General features: G+C 45.7%; 1 protein-coding gene across 1 annotated transcript in view; it reads left to right on the top strand.

Moving 5' to 3' along the window:
• LOC125713515 (neuron navigator 1-like) overlaps positions 1-23,492 on the top strand; it is a 123,729-nt gene that overhangs the window by 79,051 nt on the left and 21,186 nt on the right. Inside the window, 2 exon segments of the mRNA XM_048984717.1 lie at positions 17,619-17,757; positions 21,344-21,653. Of these exon segments, the coding sequence (XP_048840674.1) occupies positions 17,619-17,757; positions 21,344-21,653 (449 nt within the window).

Below are 23,492 nucleotides of genomic sequence, written 5' to 3'. Positions count from 1 at the left end.
TTTATAACCATATGTTCATGCCCTTTTTCGTTCCTCATTTTGGTGGGCTAGCCATGGGTCAGGCTCTTACGTAATCCCGTTAGTGCGGGGAATGGCAACTAGGACATTAGCCACTTCGAAAATGCATTTTGGTTCGCCCAGCCGCTGGGACCGGGGCGATGGGCTTAGCCCTGCTTTCCGGCGGGCTTTAGTGGGATCACTCTCTCGTCATACTTGTTGCTTTTATTAGTGTTAAGGTTTCGTCCAAGCGACTTGTATGGTCTTGTGTAAGCAACGCGGCCTATTACAAAAAAAGGTGGTCTCTTTTTAAAGTTATGAGAATTATGACCTTACGTACAAGTATAGAATGTACAGAAATAGGATGAATGAAAAATAAATGTACTCTTTACCTTTCTGGACAGGGTCAGTCTTGCACGGAGTCATTTGCAGCATCAAAACCCCTGCTTTGGTCTTTAGGGGTCAGGAGCTAGTTACAGGCTCGTTTGGGTCTCCACTTTATGGCTTCCTGTTGTGAACAGGCTCTCTCGCCCTAGGGCGTGTACTCAACTCGTAAAGGTAAATAAAACCGGCATTGCCTCCTGTCGTGGAAGCCAGGCAGTCTGGACAGTGACTTTTTTTTGGTAGCTCCAGCTGAAGTGAAAATCAGGGGGGTGTCAGCAGGTATGAACATCAAAGAATGACCATCTTGCTTTTTATGGCCGCGTTGTGCTGTCAGCCATTGATTGGAGGGACAGGAATGGAGAATATGGAGTCATTTTTTCCCTAACCATTCTCCAGAACAGGACTTTGTCTCCTAATGCCTTTATTACAATTGAATCCGCTTGATGGGCACTGTTAACCTTTCCAGTATGATATAATTTGTTTTTATAGTATAGCAGATGGGGACAGAGGTACTGAAATATTGGATCAATAGAACTTTTCTGGGAGACAGTTTCGTCTCTTGCCTGGCAATCCTGTTAAGAAGGTCATTGCAGAGTGATTGGAAGATGATAGGGTTTGCCTCATCGTCCGTGGAGGGGAGGTCAGGGGCGAGCTGTCTGGGGATGGTTGTTTGGCTGGCTGGGTTTTGGCGGGAACTACACTGCGGCTTTTCAGAGGGACACCCGGTCTCGCTGTGGTCTGTGAAACAAGTCGAAGTGAAGCACCAGCTGCTAATGAAATTCTTTTTTATCATCTAAAGAAAAGATGTGGTTTTGTTAAGTGTCAAATCCTGCTGTTCATGAAATGTTTTTTGTTCAGTTTATAGACAAAGGGGAAAGACTTAAAGGCAGCGAGGTCTTTTTAGCTCTGCATTTAAAGATAGTAAAACATTTTTTCCGTCTCCCCTGGCATTAAATGTACGCTGGCACCTATTGTCATCAGCAGCTGTCCTCCAAAAGTACTGAAGCATCCCAATCTGGGGAGGGGCTGTATAGTTTCCTCTCATAGACAGAATGTGGCTCTGTTGGTTAGCAAACTGTTCCTGTGAACAGAAGGTTGCTGGTTCAAATCCCCGGGTCAAAATAAGGGCCCTAAGCAAGGCCCTTAACTGCCAGTTGCTCCAGGGACTGACTAACCCATTTATTCTCAAAAAAATGTATGTCACTTTGGATGAAAGTGTCTGCTAAATAAACAGAATGAATAAAAAGAAACAACTGGAAATAAACATACTCAATGCAGAATACAATATCAGATCAATTGCTTGAATACTTGCCTGTTAGATTTCCCCATTTCATCTTTTATACTATTTGTCTATCATCACATAAATCCTGGGGGGGGCAGCGGTATGTGTTTGGGGAGTAAGAAGGTCACTATCAAACACTCATGTTTGCGCTTAGATGAGCCATTTTTAGACAAGTTATATGCTGACCAATTCTATCATTTTGCAGTTCTGTCTAATAACAGGTCTGAGCGTTTATGCACGATGATATAAAACCTTGCTTGCCTCAGGGCATACCTGAGGCACCTAAAAACTAGTCGGTGTAGAGGGTGTAGCAGCCAGAGCAACTGTGATGTTAGGAGACAGACATTTAGAGTCATTTTCAAATTGCACCACTGTGTTCCAAACAAAATGTTTTGAATGTGAATGGTCTTTATGTAGCCAGCAGTAATTAAGTAGTAATACTATATGGAGCTGCTCATTATGCATACAATAAAAGTGAAGACACTGTGTAAGTACGCCTTGTAAGCATACTCCTGTCATAGATCATTACACCCAATGCTGCTTTGCGGCCCAAAGTGAGTGATGTCCAGGATTAATCCATTGAACTGTTAAGTGCAAGATATATGGTAAGACTGGGATGGTAACCAGTAACATGTGCTCGCCGCCTGGTAACTTCCTGTATGCGTACAGGATTTCGCTTTGTGTATTCTCCGTGTTTCGCAAAAAGAGGACTGTTTGTTTAATTTTTGAAGAATCCTACCCACCTTTATGTGGTTATGAAGTATTTTCCTTACTAGAAATGTGTGAAGCAGGTAAGATTGTCAGATTAAATATATTTCCCCTTTAGCTGGAGGGAAACTTTGTTTTTATTTGAGGAAAGGAAACGGGTAAGGGAAAATTCAGTAACGATTTACGTTAACTGCAACTTCATAATGCCTTTATAATGTATTCATTACACATTCAGTACGCATTCATAATGCATTCGTATAACATTCATAAGCAGCATGTAAGTATACCTTAACATCGTAACATACATTAGCAGCTGTAATATACATTAAAAACAAACATATGATAATAACAAATATAATAATCATATAATTATATAATGTTTGTTTTTAATGTATATTACAGCTGCTAATGTATGTTAGGATGTTAAGGTATACTTACATGCTGCTTATGAATGTTCCATGAATGCATTATGAATGTGCTCTGAATGCATTACAAATGTGTAATAAGTGCATTAAGAAGATGCAGTTAATGTAAAGCATTATTGAAAAGACAAAGGTTCAAGGAGATGTTGTGCATCTTGTGTCCATGAGCAAGACAGAGAGTCTGAAGAACAACCAGCTGTATGAACATTTAAAGTATATAAAAATTTGGGGGTAGAAACAAAATCATGCAGCAGCCTCGGGTTTCATTGGTACGGACTTAAAGCTTTCCGGGTAGGTTGGTCTTGGAGACCAGGAGGCCAGCCAGCAGTACTGGAGACCAACATGTGGCAGATCTTTGTTTTGAGTTCCAGTGTTTGACAATCCCTGGGAGATCCCCGGGTTTCTTTCATAGTCAGCCGTTCGACCCGGTTCTAGCTTTAGACATGAACTGTATGTAGTTCAAAAACCCATGCTTGAAATCCGCATGGAAACCCAAAATCGGGTTGAGAACTTCACTCCTGATTCTTGGCAGTGGTGTTATGTCGGTGTGTCCTTAATTCTCCCTGTAATGTTCTGTGATTTTCTTTCCCCCCTCGTTTAACTTATTTGGTTTTTCTTGACGCATCTTCTTGTCTTCCACTCCGATCTTCTTCCATGCATGAAGTCATTTTCATGCACACCACAGCAGATAGTAACGGGCAGCCTTAATCATAGGTTTGCGGCTCTAATTGCAATGCCGGGCCTGAACCTGAGCCCCTCGCTGACATGCTCGCATCCCCTGGCTTGCCCATTACGAGATCTCGGTTGGTTTGGAGAACGGGAAGTGCTGTGATTCGCTCTTTTTGGTATGTACTCTTTCAGCACTTTCCAATCCCTGTCCTTGTGGCTCATCCCAACGTATGCGAGTCCAGAATTTAGCATTTAATATTTTACATACTTAGCAGACGCCTTTATCTAAAGTGACATTTTGTTGCGTCTGTAGGGTCAGACGGTCCCTGGGGCAACTGGACGTTAAGGGCCTTGCTTGAGGGTGAAATAACTCTGCTGACCCTGGGATTCGAACTTCTCACCTGATTACAGGGACAGCGTCCAAACTCACTGAGCCCCCACAGTGCTGTTGTGGAATAATTTCAGTGTTTTTCCTAACTTCCTGTATATTTCTATGCTATGTTCTGTATTAATATTTGAGCAAAGCAGTATGTGATAAAATGTGGTGGGCTACGGTGTATGGGCTGCTGTGCAAACGAAAGCCTGGCTTCCCTGCTTTCAGTCCATTATGAGCCTGAAGACCCACTTATGAGTGAGACCCACTTATGGCTTCCCTTCCCACATGCATGTCCAGCCAGGTCTGGGCTGATCAGACCAGTCGAGTGGCAGGCTTGGGCCTGCACTGTGGGAGCTGGGATTACGCCGTGCTCATCCTGGTGGCTGGGTTTGCTTTGGTCCTTGTGCCTTAGATAGTGGTCTAGGAACATATGCATAAAGGAAGCCGCTTCCATGGTAACTTATCCAGACAACTGAAGCCCATATCCTCCTAACCTTGTGACATAATGAGGTATCCCCTTGACAAACAGTCACCTGTCTCCGGGAATGTTCTGCCATTAGGTCAGGTCTCTTCTGTTGAGTCCGACCCGCAGTCCCTGTTGAGCTCCTGACCTCCGCTGACCTTACTGCTGTGTTTCATCACCGAGGTGGGAATGTGGTGCATGTGTGGGAATCCTGCAGCCACGTTGAGCCTGGCTGTGTGGGTTTCTCTCAAGGTGGTGCATGTCCACCATCTAATGTGGAGCTTTAGAAGAATTATCGCATTAATGCAGAATGTTGTCATTTTAATCATGCGCTGGCATGCCGGAGGGCGGCTGCTGTTCGAAGCTCCCAAAGCTGAATTATGTGCAGTCTGAACGTGGCAGCCAGAGAAGCTTGGAACGTCCGCAGGACTCAAATGTATCTGCAGTCTTAGCGTCACAGGTGGATAGTTCAGGTTCAAATCCAGGCCAGGATTTTATTTCAACCAACCAGTTGAGTACTCTGTGATTGTAACTCTTTATACTGAACTGGCTGGTGGAAACAAAATCTTGGTCTGGATTTTCACTTTCTGAACCCGAACTATCCAGCTCTGCTGACCTTCTGCTGAGACCTTCTCCAGTATGATCGTCACATTAAATGATTTTTAAATATATATATTTAGCAGGTATACAATGTTTTGGGAGTTATGCATGGGTCTTGCTCCAGGGCCCAATGGTGGAAGCACTTCACTGGCCCTGGGGATCTGAAACTTCTGATTGTGACCCATACTGCCGAACCTCATGCCTCCTCCACACGCCGCCCGATTTGACACACTGACACCATCCTGTCTCTGCATGCTTTAACGGATCCTCATCTCCACCCAGAGCTTCTAAGATGTAGTGCTGGTTGAGAACCGCCTGACATCAAATGGAAAGCAAGGCATAGCAAGCAGATGGAGCAGAGAAGCAGGCTGGCGTAAAAATCTGGGATTTGTCTGAACCAGAGGGACCGCCACAGCTTTCCTATAGCTCCTTGGAAACAAAATTCATTCTTTTTGCCTTTTTTTTATAAGTTTTCCCTGATTCCTAAGCTTGAGATCTTCCATAATGGAATTTAATTTTACGTATAGGAAAAAGGGCAGTGACCACGTAGCTGGTTCTCTCTGTACTGTGCAGTAAAATGTGTGCTATTTTGAGGATATGAATTCTTCGTTAATTTGTCACGATGATCTTGCTTAAGTAATGGTTACGTTATAAGGGTGCGAGAGGGGAAAAGCCGAGCTGGCTGGTATTGTGGAAGCACATTCCGGGCCTCGGCAGGCAAACCCGGATAACATACAGTGATGCAGCAGTGTGGAGATTTTGGCCAGTGCTGATAACCAGTGTTTTCTGGATAGTTTGAGTTGTAGTCATATTTTCTATTTATTGTTAAAGAAGCAGACTAAAACAGCGTTTGGTTAAATTGAGATGAACAAGGCACTTATTTTAATCTTGCTGGCAATTTTGCTGCTAAATCTGTGCTTTTAAAAATCAGTGTCACAGCAGATAGATAAACAGCTGTTCTGCTAACTTTAAAATATCGACTAAAGTTTGTATCCTGGCTGACAATGTTGACTAAGATCATCATATTGAGCCAGTCGAACATCGACTGATGCCGAAATGTTAACCGATATATCATTCGCCTCTAATAAGCTGTATGTTATTAGAAAAGGGTACGTGGAGGCTGCAGAGAGCATGTGATTCTGTTGTTGTGAAATGAGTCCTGAATGTCTGATGCTGCTTTTGGCTAACCCAGTAGTGGAATGATAAACAGCAAACTCAACGCATGTCTGTAATAGTCCTTTGTGGTTAGTGGGAAATGATGGGAAAGATGTCAGCAAATACAGCTGCATACCAAGTATTTGGTCACATTTTATTGCCTTTTTAGTGAAAGTTTCCACGAAGAAAAGATCTCAAGAATGTGGCGACGTCTAGAAGCTATATGGAACAATCTGCTTCATGTCTATAGCATAACACTGGAGAGGAATTAACACCAACTCATCTGCAAAAGTACTGATAGAGGTGTATTCAGATGTTTTCAAATAATAAAATACAATCTTTAATTATTATTATTTCATGTCTTCCAGTGTAAAAACAGTCCCTAGAAATCCATAAAGCTATTGGGGGTGATCTATCAATATGGCTACCAGTTAGGTAGGATTAGGATCATTTTTTCATGCTCCAAATAATGTATTTAATTTCTTCTGGGAATGAAAGGTAAGAAGGTAAGAGAAGTTTCTGAAGAATTTCTGTGAATGCTCTGTGTCATGTCAAACCCAGGATAAGCATGTCATACTGTAAGACACAAATTAAACAGACCCTCTCTATTTGGTGGTGATTAGTCAGCTGATAGGGCTCTGGATTCACGGAAAACACAGACATAAATACCACAGATCTGTCATGATGCTACTTTGTTTTTAAATCGGACTTAATATTTTTGTGGGAAAGTGCATTAGGAGTAAGCAAAGTATTTCTTGAGTACAGATACTGCAGGTCGCTCTACTTGTCTGGGTCGTTCCATTTGCGGATCGCACATGTCAGCTCTGGTCTTCGTCTGTTCCCTCAAGCGATCTGGCAAGCTTCCAGCCTCCCTGGATGTTCCTCAGACATTGTTGCTCAATTAGGTTCTCCATGGCATCGTGTCAAGGTGCACCACCCCACAGTGAACCTTGTGAGTAATTGGTCCTGCAGATCCCCGTGGACCCAGGAGAGGCTCAGGGCTGGGATGTTTCTCCACTCAGAGATGGAGAGGATAGGTTACTGTTAGAAAAACAGAAAACGCACATTGTACTTCCCCTTAATGAAACCCAATCTTGATGCGTAACATGGATCCACAATAAATATTGTCTTTTCCGAAGGTCCCCCGGTCGGTTTCAGAATCATGCAATTGCCTGCGAATTCGCGTGGTTTCATAAATGGCGCTCATGCCTTTATTAGTCTAGGCAGAGGCTGTTTCTGGAATTCTCAGTGTGAGGGGGGGGGCAGGGAGACCTACAGCCCACAATGCACCTGTGTTCCTCACATAAAGCTGTGCGGCTGTCAGAGTCTGTCTGAGAATGTGTGGCTCCTCCCTTCCTTGCAACCATGGACACCCATCTCCTGGTCCAGTGTAATCCTTCGAACAGATGGAGATACCAGTAAATTGGACATAATTACTTCAGTCTGCTATATAATCTCCTAATTCCCGTTGTGTTTGGTCACCATTCGCTGTCTGTATCTTATTTGCCTGCATGGGAGGTCTGGTGGAGCAAACAAGCCAAACCAGGGTGAATTTTTTCTCGTCAGCTGAAACGTTCCTGGTTTGTCTTCCAGATGTTACATGATCTGCCTCTAAACTGTATTTTTGCAGCCTTTTTGTTTTGAAATGCGATATAGTACCTGAGATGTAACGGAAGTGTGACGAGACTGAATTAACACTAGAACTGCCAAATCTACGCAAATTTGCGTAAAATTCCCTGGGCCTAACACCTACTAGCATCCCTGCTGAGAGTTTCTTGGGCCATTGTCCTCCTGCTTTTGTTGTGCAAACATACCCATTACCTGTGAGGCCTGGCACATTTGCATTTTTTTACTCAGAGCAGCTAAAATCCAAGGCAGGCTAAACCTCTGTGTGTGACATGGAAACCTTCACAAAAGTCTGCGCCATATCTATACCAAATATCCCACATGCTGACTGACCTGCAAATATGAAAGACACACATTCACAAAATATATGGAAGCACAAGTCTGTTTTATTTATAAAAAAAAATTGAGTGTTTCAAAACTTTGCAGTGTTTGCAGACCCAGTGACCATCATCCCTGCATTTGGCGCAAGTGAATTTGTAACACTTTGCACTGGTAAACCTGCTGCGGTTTCTGTTGCAGTTCTCCTGTACCTGACACTGAGTTGTCCATACAAGTCCTGGCACAGCAGCAGCCTTCGCTCTGTCCCCATAGCCTTTTGTGGCATAAATTGGCAATGGAGTTCCTTGGCTAGATGACTCAAAAATAATCTTCTTTTGCCTTCCCACCCTGTACATGCCTTGTACAGAACGTAGGAATTTGCCTCCACCACCAGGTCCAGCATGTTGTAAAATACAGCTACTGGCCACCTGCATGTTGCTGCTCTTACGGAATACATGCGCGCCATTTGGTCCAACACATTTACACCACACTATAACAGCAGAGAGAGAGAGAGTCATGAGTGTATTTGCTTTTATTTCTACCTTCTTTCTATATAGGCCTGTATAGTACATATCAGAAAACATTGTAGCACTGATGTAAAAATTATTACACACATTCACATACCTTCATGTGGTTATAGTCTGTTATCGTGTTGGGTTTCCTCTTTCTGCCTTCACAGATCGCCACATCTTGGTCCAAGGAACTCAGAACACACACAATCTTGTTTTTTTAGGTGCATAAATTGTCAAGGAGACACTGCCACTTCTAAGCACTGACGCGGAGAATTCCTCTTGCTGTGCAGTGTCCTTTGAAATTGGAGGAAGTTTCATACCAACTTTATTCCCTGTGCTCAGTAGTGTTTGTTTTGCGCTGAAGCAGTCTGTGTGACAGTGCCAGTGAGGTGAAGAAATTGTCCCGTTTGTGACATTTCTTCTCACCGTCATCCAGAAAATGGCTCCATCAGACTCATGACCATGTTCTCTGCCAGCCCTCTCCCTTTTCTGGTTGACTGGGGTCCTTTCCCAAGTTAGGGGACACGTTGCAGACGTATTTGGTCTCCAAATCCGTGGCCATCCAGAACTTGATCCCAAATTTGTCCGGCTTGATGCGATATACCAAGTGACATGGAATGGATCCACATCTACTCCACGTTGTCTTTCCACCGGTGTCCCTCAGGGCTCGGTTCTTGGCCCTCTCCTATTCTCCCTCTACACTAAATCTCTTGGCGAAGTTATATCCTCACATGGCTTCTCCTACCACTGCTATGCCGATGACACTCAACTCATCCTCTCCTTCCCTCCCTCAGACACTCATGTCTCCACTAAGATCTCTACATGCTTGGCAGACATCTCATCTTGGATGACCACTCACCAGCTAAAACTCAAAACTAGTAAAACGTGAGTTTGCTTTACATCCCGGCTGACTCATCCCCCCTCCAGGACCTTGCGATCTCCTTTGACAACTCCCTGATCCGTCCTTTCGGTTTCTGCTAGAAACCTTGGAGTTACCATAGATGATCGGTTTGTCATTTTCCTCACATATCACCAGTCTTTCTCGCTCTTGTCGGTTTCTCCTCTTTAACATCAGGAGGATACGTCCATTTCTTTCCACCCAGGCCTACCCAGATACTCGTCCAGTCCCCTCGTCATCTCACGCCTTGACTACTGCAACTCGCTTCTAGCGGGGTTTACCACTGAAGCGCCATCCGTCCCCCTCCAACTGATTCAGAATGCAGCTGCTCGTCTTGTTTTCATCCTTCCCAAGTTCTCCCACACCACTCCTTTGCTGCGCTCCCTCCACTGGCTTCCTGTAGCTGCACGCATCAGATTCAAAACACTGATGCTCGCATACAAAGCCAAAAATTCTCTGGCACCATCCTACCTAAAGGACCTCATCACATCCCGCTCTGCACCACGATCTCTCCGATCCTCCAGCACTGCTCGACTGGTCCCACCTCCCCTCAAGGCACAAGGAAGACACGCATCTCGGCTCTTCTCTGTCCTGGCACCTAATTGATGGAATGAACTCCCCCTAGATGTCCGAACAGCTGAATCCTTGAATGTCTTCAAGCGACGACTCAAAACTTTTCTTTTTCAGAAATACCTGACGTAGAACTTCTATATTCTTACTCGACTCTTTTTCTGGTGTGTGTTTTAAAAAAATTAAATAAAATAAAAATTCTGCACTACTCAATGGCGTTCTCAGAGATAGTATTCGTAGCTGGGGTCCTTATTGAGCTAGGCATCGGAAATTCATTGCAGAGTCTCAAAGCACTTATGTAAGTCGCTCTGGCTAAGGGCGTCTGCCAAATCCTGTAAATGTAAATGTAAATATACTGCATGGACAATGAACCTTGGTCGAGAACAGCTGTACATCTATGTTCATGTGTTCTCCTGGAGTGAAACTTTCAGCACAGTTCTTGGTGAAGGCTGGGCAGAGAACGTGGTCATGAGTCTGATGGAGTCATTTCTGGATGACGGGAGAAATGTCACAATGGACAATTTCTTCACCTCACTGTCACTGTCACACAGACTGCTTCACTTTACTGGGCATGGTGAATAAACGTTTGCCGTGAACTTCCTCCATTTGGCAAAGGACACTGCACAGGGAGAGGAATTCTCCACGTCAGTGTTTAGAATGGCGCGCATGTATTCAGTACGAGCAGAGCAACAAGCAAGTGGCCAGTAGCTGTGTTTTTACAACATGCTGGACTTGGTGGCGGTGAATGCCTACGTTCTGTACAAAGCATCTACAGGGTGGAAAAGGAAAAAAGAAGATTGTTTCCGATTCTTCTAGCCAAGGAACTCCATTGCCAAATACAGGGATGATGGTCACTGGGTTTTTCAAACGCTGCAAACACAGACTTTGAAAGATAGACAGACTGTGTGGGACAGTAACCACTGAGACAAAAGGCAGAAAGATGACGAAGAGATGAACCTGGAACTGAGGCACGGATACATCAATTTTTACATGAACAGCCAAACATGCAAAGCTGGAGAGATCACACCAAAAACAAAATTCACTTTTGGTGTTTATAATTCAGTGATGGCCAATGAAAAATGAAATGACATTTTATTCTGTATGTGTATGAGCATGTCAAAAACCATGGACCATGACTTCACTCAGCTTATGACATTTATATACAAACATGCATTGGAGACTGAAGTGTTAGCATGTTTTTCATTTTATTCATTTCATTCTATTAGCAACTTTTCATTCTATTTTCACTCAATTTGTTTTATAAATAACACAGACTTGTGTTTCCATATATTTTGTGAATGTGCGTCTTTCATATTTGCAGGTCAGTCAGCGTGTGGGATATTTGGTATAGATATGGCAGACTTTTGTGAAGGTTTCCATGTCACACACAGAGGTTTAGCCTGCCTTGGATTTGAGCTACTCTGAGTAAAAAATGCAAATGCGCCAGGCCTCACAGGTAATGGGGTGTGTTTTGCACAACAAAAGCAGGAGGAGGATGGGGCTGAAGACCTGCGAAAATCACAGCAGGGGTGACAAACACCTTGGGACTCTCAGCAGAGAATAAAAAACTCGGTAAATCTAGTGTTAATTACACGACTCATAAGCACCCTGAAGGCTAAAGAAAGATGCTGTACGTTCACCCTGCCTTTGAATCAACAGAGTTTGGCTTTAACACATAAAAGGACTATTGTAAAAGTGCTCATTTTGCTACATCAGAACGCACATTTAGCTCCTGTTAGCCCACTGCAGCCAGTTAGCATTGCATTCATGCCGGTAGAGAACCCTCAGCTTTGCCCTGTGTTTTGCCTGCTGTAAGAGGCGGCTGGTTCACTGAAGCGGAGACGGAGAAGCACCCTTCCATCCCAGCCTTTGCGCCATCTGTTCCCTCTACTCTACGATTCCCGGCTTGCAGCCCCAAGGCAGCCTGGTGCCTCTATGGCTTCTCCTACCGAAGTGGTCTCATGCAGCCCCAAGGCAGCCTGGTGCCTCTATGGCTTCTCCTACCGAAGTGGTCTCAGCATCGGGCCTCGGTCGTGGTAAAGCAGCCGGAGGGTCACTCAGACCGCGTCCTGCCATTACCCGGAGCTGCCCGGGCGTGATGAAAAGCCGCGGTGCACGTCTGGTACTGACAGCACAGTGAGGTCAGGTAGCGCCATCTGCTGAAGCGAGCTCAATGAGGCCCTTTGTTCTCATAGCGCCGATCGTCGGCCGAATAAACCGATGGTCTTTAAGGTAAATAGTCCCGTTGCTGATGACTGAGATGCGAGCCTTCGCTTCAGGACGACTGGGCTCGGCCGTCTCAGTGGGTGGTGGAGGTGTGGGGCCAGTAGAAATGCTGCAGTTCACGACTGAGAGAGTTCAGTGAGGCACAGACGCGAGAACTTGTTCCACTGCTGCTGCTCAGCATCTCGGAGACCTTCAGGGAAACCTGAGGAACGTGGCTGAAATGTTTGCAGGCCGCACGAATACTGTCATCCAGCTGATTTCACCTGCTCGTCAAGGCCGGATACCGAACACTATTGTGTGTTAAAACTAATTTTTCACCCACTAAAATGGCCGTAAGCCAACCGAGACGGTCAGATTATTGATAGTGGATCAAAATAACAAAGAACAGCAACAGGAGTTAATTTGAACGCATTTTATGTCCAGTCCCTTGGAGTGGAATCTATAAGGGTTTGGGCAGTGATCCTCTTAAAACCTGCTTTTTAAATGCTTTAAAAGAATTGGTTCCATTGAGGTTCTCTTTGCATTGTCTTTCCCCTGAGCTTTAGTCCCCTTACCTGTGTCAGCCTCCGCATGGACCCGCCTGCTGAATTCCCCACTGTGTGATTTACTTTGGCACAGGATCTGAGGCTTCTGCTATGGTCACAACATCATGAAGCACCCCCCCTCCCCCCACCCCCGGGCAGCTGTTATTATTCAACTAACGTTAGTGCCAGTCTGGGCACAGTTGAGGGGGAGTGGCCGGGGGGGCTTGGTCCACTCCATATGCTTTCAGGCTGTCATGGGAGTGTCATACCTTCTGTCTACCCCACCCAAACATAGACATCCACCCGGGGGGGGGCTCTCTGTTCTCCCCCCATGTTATATATTTATGCTATACCGGCACTGACCCGCGTGAATGCGTCCTCAAATAAGTAGATCCAAAGCAAACGATTAGCCTGCTTGACTGCCCATCGGTCGATAGTCACCCCCCCCCCCCCCCTTCACAAAATCTGCTAGGATGATGACGGACGACCACCTGTGGGCCAGTGTCCTTTTATTAACATGCATAGCAACAAGCATAGCAACCATGTTGGGGGCGGAGCTTCCGATCCCATTTCCACAAAGTAAAGGAAAGCAGCTGATTTTTAGGGATGGCTGAACGCCGGCATCCTCACTGCTCCCCCGTTCTCGGATTTTGGTTGCCCAGCTGCTCAATTTCATCCTTAATAATCTCAGCTATATCATATTTCCTTCGTAGCGATGGTGATATAAAGAGATGGTGAAAATGAGCGTTGTGAGACTTGTAAGTCAGCGATATAAAGCAAAGGAAAAAAAACACTCCGCATGCACCCTGACTTTTGAATTAGCGGAATATGCTAATAGTGTATTTCAGCATGTAACAATAATATGAATTAAAAAATCAAATACCACCATTCTGTCTTATTTTAAAGACTATTCGCTATGCTACAAAAGAATGCACATTTAGCTCTATAACAAGCGAGCGTATTTTAGACAGTAAAGCACGTTTCTGGCTGCAGCGGTTTTATTTGTACAGCGGTGTTTAAGAAATGTAGATGCTGCTGGGCTGATGCTTTCCTGCTCAGACCATTTCATCACCCAGCGAGGTGTGTTCTAAATATACACTAAATCCAGGTCACATTCCCCCCCCCCCACCTCCTACTGTATTCTCTAAAAGAAAAAATATTTTCTGTATACATACGTTTCCCTATGTCTGCACATAATTCTTTCCTAATCGATTTGCTGCAATTCCCCTCCACCTCACAGAGCCCCTATAATTAATTGGCTGCCTAATTTCACCATTATCTGGCTGTGCAGTCACATGCTTTGTGGCTTGTAGCTCCTGCCTTGCGTTTGCAGGTACTGGATGCTTGGTAGATGTTATAAAATTAGCAGTGGGTTAAAAAATTGGGCTGTGGCTACTGTAGACTTGATCTTCAACTGCTGATCAGATGTCAGTTACCAGGAAAACACTGAGAGCTTAACGGCGGGCTGTTCAGAAGCGCAGTGATGACAGTTGTAACTGTAGATCCATTACCCATGTGATCACAGCTACAGTTGGTTTTGACAAGCTTCAATGCGCTTACTGGCCCAGTGGGGCCCTCGGGTGATAGGCCTTATGTGGGCGTGGCTCCAAGGAGCCATCACTGCATTATGATTGGGTGTGACCAGGTGGGGCGTGTCTTTCTCTATTGGAAGCAGCTTAACCCATTTACTCTAGCCTAACTCTCCTGATCATGTCCCAGAACTCCCTGTGAGCTCTCTGATTTCCCATCACCTCTCATGTTCTTCACTGCTAGATCACAAATATTAATCAAAATAGAGGGTGAAACCAAATATCTATAAAGCTGTATACAAGCCATTATAACCATGCATAATTTTCAGTATTGCTCTGATCACTGATGTCCAGTATATTTATTTTAATTTAGATACTGCATTTACACATTTTTACAGAACTGGCCATTAAGTTACTGGTTTTCTTGCATTCATACTCTCTATATTTAAAGAAAAAATGACTACAAACTATTGCACATTGACTAGGATTGTATTGATCACGTGGTTTGTTCTCAACTTCAAAGGATTTGTTTTCTGTTCAGTACTTAGTTATCTAACAAAATAATTAGCATACGTGTTGACAGACTAACAGGAAGCTTGTGGATAATATAAATTTGAAATGATGTTTAAGCAGGCTTCCCCCCATAAGCCGCAGTGCAAGGCAAATGCAGCCGGTCTGAGTTTCACCATGTGAGTAATTAGGGCACAATATGCCGTGTCAGACTGTGCCTGTCTAATAAATGTACGCACGCCTGAGCGGGTATAAAACCTCCACGCTTCTGCACCGGAAGTTTGGACGAGTGTCCATTTGCTGAACTCCAGAATATGCCGGCGATGGTTCGTTTTAGACAGTGAGATACGTTTAGCTAAATCAAGGTTTGTTTTGTTATGTATTAGGTCATAACTGCACAAAGTACAGTGGTACTGCATTTGGTGCCCTCTATATTAGATACCCTTCCATGGTAACTGGCAGGACCCCAGTTTGTCTCCAGAACCTCGTCGATGGTTGACGAGTTCTGCTTCTGAGCAGTTATTTTTCTATTTGTAGTCATCCTGTTAGCTTTAACGAGTCTGTCCATTCTGCCATTATGGGCTCACAAATGTCGCAAATCAGGCGATTTTGCCCAAAGCAGACACGCTCCTTCGCCCTTGCATCTCAGTATCATCAAGCTGGGCAATCTAATATCTTCACATAAACCCCATTTTCAAGCCGCTCTTTGAAATATGGATTAAGTCAGTATAAATTTCATCGCAGTTTGTCTCGTATTGGACAATATCGGCACATTGCAGAAGTAGTTCAGAAACTGATCGTTCCACACAAGTGGAAATAACGACTATTCGTTATACTATACGTTTCTCATAATTTATATTCCTAATATGTTTTGGTTCCTAAAACGAATCTCTTGATAAATCTGGACACAGAGACTTCTGTGAATTACTTCCCTTGGCCAGATATTTTTAAGCGGAACGTGTCAGGTTAAATCTATAAATTTTAAGAGCGTGATAAATGAATGGAGATGTTAAATGTGGAAGTTAAGTTCGGATCTGAAGCTCCCTGCTCGGATAGGCGCGGCATTTCGGCTGTTAGACCGAAACCGCTTCAGGCTTTTAGGGGAAAGGCGGCAGTTAGTCCTCCGCTGGTCGGTGAAGTCTGATGGATCCTCTGATCATTCTGACTAGCCGCTTTTGGTTTTTACTGAATGATGACAAGCCCCGTCGTTTCCCCGTAGGGCCTGAACGATGCGTCATCGCATGTCACCCCCACTACGATGCTGCTAATCTCCCAAATCCCCCGTCAGCACCCCAGGCTTAACCCCGTAGATTATAGGAGGAGTAAAACTGCCTTCAGAAGTTACACTCCCCGTGGTACTTAGTCGTGCCTAGTCGTATCCTTGACAGCCGTTTGTAATGCGCTATATGGACAAAAGCTTGTGCTAAATAAATAAAAGTAAATATGAAGTATAAATCCAGTGTGAACATGTCGATGTATTTTTGATGTCTTGAATTATATGCATTAATAAATTATATAAATATATTGAATTTATCTGTGCGCACAGTAGGTGCGTTAATGTCTAATTTTCTCTTTCATTAAATTCTACCCCTGGGTCAGTCATATTTTGGGGCGTAAGGACATTTATTCTTTTGCTGCATGAATGGAATAAAACAATCTGAGTAAAATGCGAAATGCATTTAAACTTTTGAACATTGGAGGTATAGAGTACTGTAGGGCTGTTGAACGGCAAGTTCAGACATTAAATATAATTAACTTAAATGTTATGTGTGAATTAGTGAAATTTCACGTGGTGGCTAATAGTACGGGGAAAATAGGATTTGTTTGGTGCTAAGATGTGGCTCGATGCAGTGTGGCAATTTTCCGCATATCTCTGTGTTATATTTACCTTCTTAGAACTTTTTAAATATATTTATGTGACTATATCCCCTTAATTTTGAGATATCCTTTATACACTTTGTCTGTGACAAAGTGCAAACAAGTTTAAAAATTGTGCATTATGCAAAGAGAACACCCTGATTAAACTAATAAATATTATTTTTAATAATAATAATAATTCACAAATTAAGTGCAGACAGATAGCACCGGACTTTTACTGCAAGCAGTTGAATTGCTCAGTTAAAGGGTCTTTGTTCCTCTTCCCCGCACTCGTCCTGAGTGTCCCAAGGCCACCGTGTGACCTAGACAGCTAGTCACCCAGAAAGCCTCTTGCATCTGTCTAGAGGAGAGCCAGCCTGGAATGGAGCTCCGTGTGCCTGCATGTCGGGCGGTCCTCGCCCTCCACAGCAGCAGCTGCTCTGGTCTCCCTCGTCGCCTGTTACCTCTGATCATGCCTCATCTTTTGTGCTGGCTGGGTGAGGAGTGAAATCATGGGAGGACATTTACCACAGAACCTACAGGCAGTCCGTGGGTTAGGAGGTGGTGCCTGTGGTCAGGAGGTTGTTGGTTCAAATCCCACAATTGGCAGAGTGATTTCACTGTTGGGGCCCTCCAGCATGGTCCTTAACTGCTAAAATTGTCAAAAGTGGGATTGATGCCCCTGGAATTAGCAGCCTGGTGTGTCAACAACTTCCAGTAATTTCCAAGCATGTTGTTATGTTTTCTGTTGTACAAAAAGTTTTTGGGGATTTGATCTCTGTTAGGGATTATATTTGTCAGAGTGAGACTGGAAGAGACCAGAAACAGACTGAATGGCAAATAGAGAGCATATCTGTCTGTCTGTCTGTTCCCTATACATTGCACTCTGTCAAATCGCACAGGGACACCAGGACGGGGTCAGTGTCGGGTGTAGGGCTGTGTGGAGGGGCTCTCTTTGCTGACCCCCCCTCCCTCCTTCCTATCCCCTCCAGCTGGGACGAGAGCAGCTCCATCAGCAGCGGCCTGAGCGACGGCTCGGACAACCTGAGCTCCGAGGAGTGCAATGGCAGCTCCTCGCTCACCTCGCTGCCCACCTCGCCCGTCGGCTCACGCCGCAACTCTGCTGTCGTGGTGAGTGATACACTCCCCCCCCCCCCCCCCCCCCCCCCCCCCCCGGCCAGGCCACATCTCCACCACAGTCGCCATTAACGTCCGATGGTCTTGCAGGCCCCAAGTTGGATAAATAAGACGTATTATAACCTGTGTAATGCACGACATTCTCACTCGTGTAACACGGCTTCTGCATCGTTTGAGTGTGTTATCTCTGTTGTTGTGTAGAGCTTTATGGGAGATGAATCATTTCATTGAACTTCGCAGACATGTCATCGGCACAGTTCTCCTGCATTCTGGCCTCAATGAGCCGCTCAGTGGAAGTGTGCTAAGAAATAAAATGACATTGCAGGTCATTGGCCATCTGAGATCTGTAGACCTATCACACCCATAGAGACCACGCTTCACATGTGAGTGTGACTGTGCCACTCCACACCCCCGCAGCCTCTCTCATGGCCGACCTGCCTCTCAGCTTCTTTGTTTTGCTTTGTGTCTGACCCCAAGTACCACAGGATCCCCCGCTTGTGGTTCACACCATGTCAAGGAGACGTTTACCTCCGCTGAAACCACAGATTTGCATGGGGCTCCTGAGGACAAACAGTCATTATATCCATCCATTTTCCAAACTGCTTATCCTACTGGGTCGTGGGGGGTCCGGAGCCTATTTTTTGGACTGTGGGGGGCAACCGGAGTACCTGGAGGAAACCCCACGACGACATGGGGAGAACATGCAAACTCCACACACATGTGACCCAGGCGGAGACTTGAACCCAGGTCCCAGAGGTGTGAGGCAACAGTGCTAACCACTGCACCAACTAGCTAGCTACCTATGGTCTTCTGACTCTGCTAACTATTTATTTTGTTTTTGAAACATCTCAGGCCGGATTGGGGCTCAAAGTGATTTGTTTGGGGGAGCAGAAATAGAAACTGATCACTGGCTCCACGGTGGTTGTCTGACGTTGTTACACCCGTGTGCTGGTTGTGTTTGGTCAAGGCTGACAGGCTGGGTGAAGCTAATTTGTCAGCGATGTGGTTACTCTCTCTAAGGTCTGTTGACAGATCGTTTAGGGTGCTGTTCACATCTCTTCAGTAAATGTAACACTACGTATGTTTCAGTTAGTAAGAAAGTATATTTAGCCTGTTCAGCACATGTGCTAAAGGTGTTAAGACTGCTATCATGCTAACCTTGGGCTAATGCTGCTTAGCGTGCCTTTTTCGTACCCTTTCTTTTGCCCGCGTCAGCGTATCTGCCCCCTTCTGGGGCAGGTCCCTCCGGTTTATGGAAGGAGCCCAGCACCCAGCTCTGCTGGCTGCCACTACATAATGATGCTCCTCCTGGCATTGCGCTTATCCACAGGGATGTGCTCTGTGCTAATGGCTGCCATAGCTCTGCTGCCATGGCAACCTCATATTGGCGGGATGCGGGCTGTGGAACACTGCTGTAGAATACCATACGGGCACAGCGGGCCAAATTAACCCAAAGGATGCAGTCGGTTCATGTCTCCCTCAAGCAATACACCATCACCCACCGTGCCTCCTGAAACCTCACCCACAAGGCCCATGTTTTTACTGGTGCACCAGCAGGGGGCAGTGGAAGTTCCTGTCAGCTAATTATCTTGGGGAGGTAAGGCTGTGCCAGCAGCTCCCATCCAGAGGGGCTTGTGTCTCTTCCTATGTAGTTCTTTGTGCCTTAGCTGGTCACATGTCAGTTTCATACAGCTTGTGTGTGTCGAATCACATCCTTCAAAGCCGTGGCCAACCATGACTGTGGACAGCCTGTCGGGGGGGGGGGGGGGGGGTGAATCTCCAGAACAGGCACAATGCACTGTAACTTCTAGGGTATTTCAATGGGCCTGGGCTGCTTTACCCAGGGACAGTGTGTTAGGAAGGTTATTGGTTCAAATCCCAGGGCCAACAAAGTCGAATGTGTGTGTTGATTCTCTGAGCAAGGCCCCTAGCTCCCGGCTCCGGGGCCACTGCGCACTGGCTGGCCCTGCACTGTGACCCTCCAGCTTGCTGCTACCTGTATATGTGTCAGCGTGTCTCTTGGAGAGCAAGATGGGGTGGCTTAAATGACGCTTACGTTTAGAAACGCCTCACTTTCAATCTGAAAGCGACGATTTGTTGGATTGTCTTCATGTTATACTGGGACCCAAATCCCTGCCTGTAGCCAGAGTCCCTCCCTGCTGCCCAGTCACATGGCAAATGCCATCGTGACACTAACTGCACAGATGAGAAACCATGAAATAGATCAGGTGCGAAGCTGTGTGTTCATGAGAACCTCCTGAGGACTACAGGCCCTACAGATCTCTGGCTTGTTAGAGTCTCTCAAATTTTAATTGAAGAGACAGTGACTCTTCTCAGAGGAGCTATTCAGAGTGATTACTGGGTGAATTCCCTCATAAAAGTTCAGGATCAGATCATTATGGGAAAGTGCAGTAATTATCTACCTGCTGGTGAGTCACAGAAAATGATTCTCTGCTCCCGTTCAAGGACAGATGATGAATGCTGCCTTTCAGCAGTCTGTGGGCGAATAGTATTTTGGATCTTTTTCCCCATGTAGGTTAGATGAGATGGTGAACATTCCTTCATAGCAGGAGAGCAGTTGAGCTTTAGATTGGTGAGTGTTAATTCACAGTGACACTGAATTACGCAACTCATGGTGCAGTGCTGTTTATTACAGAGCCGTTACCAGGGGTTAAAGTTAACTGGAATGATCCACAGCGACGTTCTGACACCATCGTTTAATAAATAAATTAATGTGATTGGCAGTTTTATGCATAATGATATCTAGGGAGTTTATTTTTTGTGTGCTACAGCCTGGTGTTCCTACCCGCTGATGCCATCGTTCCCACAGTCACCCCGTAGTCCCACCCCCACACTCGAAATGTCGTTTCTCCATTCTCATGCCTTCCCTTCATTGGGTTCATGCGTGCAGATAAACTTATGTTTAGCTGGCTACAGAAGGGGAGCTTAAGAAACATCACCAAACACACAAGCTGCTTTACGTGCAACTTGGCTATCCTTCTTGCTAGCTACCAGTAGGGAATCTGACACTTTGGTTAGCACTTTGGCTAGCATAGTTAGAGTGGTATTAGGTCCTGCTCAGGAGTGGAGCTAGCACTGACTGTCAGGAACCCCCTACAAGGGGCCCTCCTCCCTTGCTCCGCCAGTGTGGGCTGGGGGGTGATTTTAGATTCCCCACTGGTCCTGCTGCTAGCATGAGGCTACGTCCACACTGCTACGTCTTTGTGTCTATAGTTCTAGAATCTTCCGTTTTAGAGCTGAGGTGTGGATGAGTGAAAACGAAGACTTCTGAAAATGCAGTCTCTAAAAACGGCTAATTGATCCTGTGCTCATCGCATGGCCCATCCCTGATTTAATCCCACTGGTCACACCCTCTCACTGTCTGATTGGTCAGCTGGTCATCGAAAGTAAATAATATTCCAACATGACGAATTTAGTGACGCTCACCTATTCGCTGTTAGTGTTACACCAACGTATTTATCCGTCTGTCTGTCTTGTCTGAAATGTGATGCTTATTAGTTCTGTGTAGCCTCAGCCAATCACGGGTTTTCTTTTTCCTTCCCTGCCCCCCCACCCCTAGCTGCGCACGGATGCGGAGAAGCGCTCGCTGGTGGAGAGCGGCCTCTCCTGGTACAGCGAGGACGGCAAGGCGCATCACAAGGCTGACAGCAGCGCCTATGACACGGGCAGCCTGAAGACGGAGTCCTCCCGCAAGTGGAGGAAGTCCCGCCCCCAGGAGACGACGGGGGGTGAGGACGGCATGCCCAAGGGGGAGCTGAAGAAGCCCCAGACCCTGGGCTATCCCGGGGCCCTCAAGAAGGGCCGCAACCCCCCTGTGGGGATCACGTCCCCCATCACCCATACCTCCCAGAGCGTGCTGAAAGTGGCAGGTGAGACCCAGTGTCACACAGGGACACACACACAGAAAAAGCCCCAATACACGAAAACAACAACCCCGGGAATGATGGCGTTAGTGGCTGATGATGCTTTGATACTCACCCATACGAATGGGTCCTAATCAGAGGCAGAATCAGAATCATCCTCATCGGCCAATTACATCAAACATATAAGGAATGTGTGTCCCAGTATAACACATAACATATAAGACATCTGTACTTTTACACATACGTTTGTCGACCTACAGTCAGAAGCAGCATGGCATGGAGTAAAGGATGAGATAAATGAATAAAGAAAGACTGAATGTAACGGGTGATATAGGACGAGTGGCCCAATATGCTTCTCACTCTCATAAATCACGCAACGCTCTTGGGTATCAGTTGGTGCTACAGTCACCTAAAGACCGAGCCAACCTGTCATTGAAATACTTCAGCGTACCTTAAGGGCACCTCGGCACATGACGGCTCCCGCGGCTTACGTGCGGAATTCAGCCACTCTGACAGGCCGCTGAGCATCTTAACCTAAGTTATGATAAATACAGTGCAGTGGTAGGGGGGAGGATTTACACTGTCTGCACTCTCTGGTGATGTAATGCTTTTTCAGAGCGGCCTGGTACAACGTGCCCCCTTTTCCTTACACCCGCCCACGTCGACGGGGAAATCTTGCTGTTGGAATCACTCCTGCTTGTAACTTAGCCCCGTTCCTCCCTTCCTGCTGCCAGCTGGACACAAAGACGCAGTTTCTGGCTGTTTCCGAGTGTGATCTACATGCTGGGGGGGGGCAACGTCCGGCATTTCTGCCGAGATCGTGTTTAACGTGCTACAACGAAAGCCGAAAGAGCAGCGGAGAAAGAAACGCTCATCTATATTTCAGTCAGCCATTGATACGGCCCTTTTGCTTAAGCATGTGGGTGTTGGCTTCAACCCAAGGTTGGCTTTGATGTGAATGTTTTACCACTTTTGCTGTAGGTCTGTCATCGGCATGTCTTGGGGGGGGGGGTGGGAGCGCTCTCGAGGAGGCCTCCCGTCATATAGTCACGTTGAAAAATGTCAACTCAATGTTACCCTTCAACGCTGAATCTGAATAACCTAAGTAGCTGGATTTTTACAGTTTTGCGGGTCGGTTAGGGCATCTTCAGAAAAAGATTTCATGGAGAGTGAGGATTTCCTAGACGATCGTTTGATCTGTGGTTTCTCTCAAAATCCGTCTATGATAAGACGAGTGTCCAGAGTAACAGCAGTTCTGCCTTAAACTTCCTATAGGTACAAATAATGACAAGAAGCATCATTTAGCATCTTATCCAGGCCGCGGCATTTAATGATTCGGCACTTTACGAATCAGGCTTACTTAACTTTAGGGCATTTAACTAAAACACAAGAGTTTGAGCAATATGGCCACTATTTCGTAATAGTGAGTCACATGTGAGTAACACTCAGGAGTGTTAAACCTTGATTTAACACCCTGCAGAGTCACCCAGGGTCTCCCCACCTGCTAAGGTTCTTACCTGTAAAACCGCTGTGTCAGGTCATCATTTGTTTTGCAATATGTCAAATGAATAGAACAGGTGAAACAGTAGCATATTTTCACAACCCGTCCCCCTACAACAGCAACACCTCCCGCGACGTGGAAGTGCTTGTTCGATCATCAGCCTCCTCACTATCTGAAGGGTCTCTTGGATTTTTTTTCCTGCTTCTGCCTGCACTCCCTTCTATGGTGTATGTGGCCCAGTAATTCTGGGAAGAGGGCTTTGCGATAACCGATCCGGTTCCCCTCTCAGTATCAGGCTGGAGGGTCTCATAATTTATTCACCCTTTAAGCAGGACTGGTGGGAT

The sequence above is a fragment of the Brienomyrus brachyistius genome, chromosome 18 (assembly GCF_023856365.1).
Source record: "Brienomyrus brachyistius isolate T26 chromosome 18, BBRACH_0.4, whole genome shotgun sequence".
NCBI lineage: Eukaryota > Metazoa > Chordata > Actinopteri > Osteoglossiformes > Mormyridae > Brienomyrus > Brienomyrus brachyistius.
Note: the sequence above shows the minus strand (reverse complement) of the source record. Positions and strands in the feature narration are given on the sequence as shown.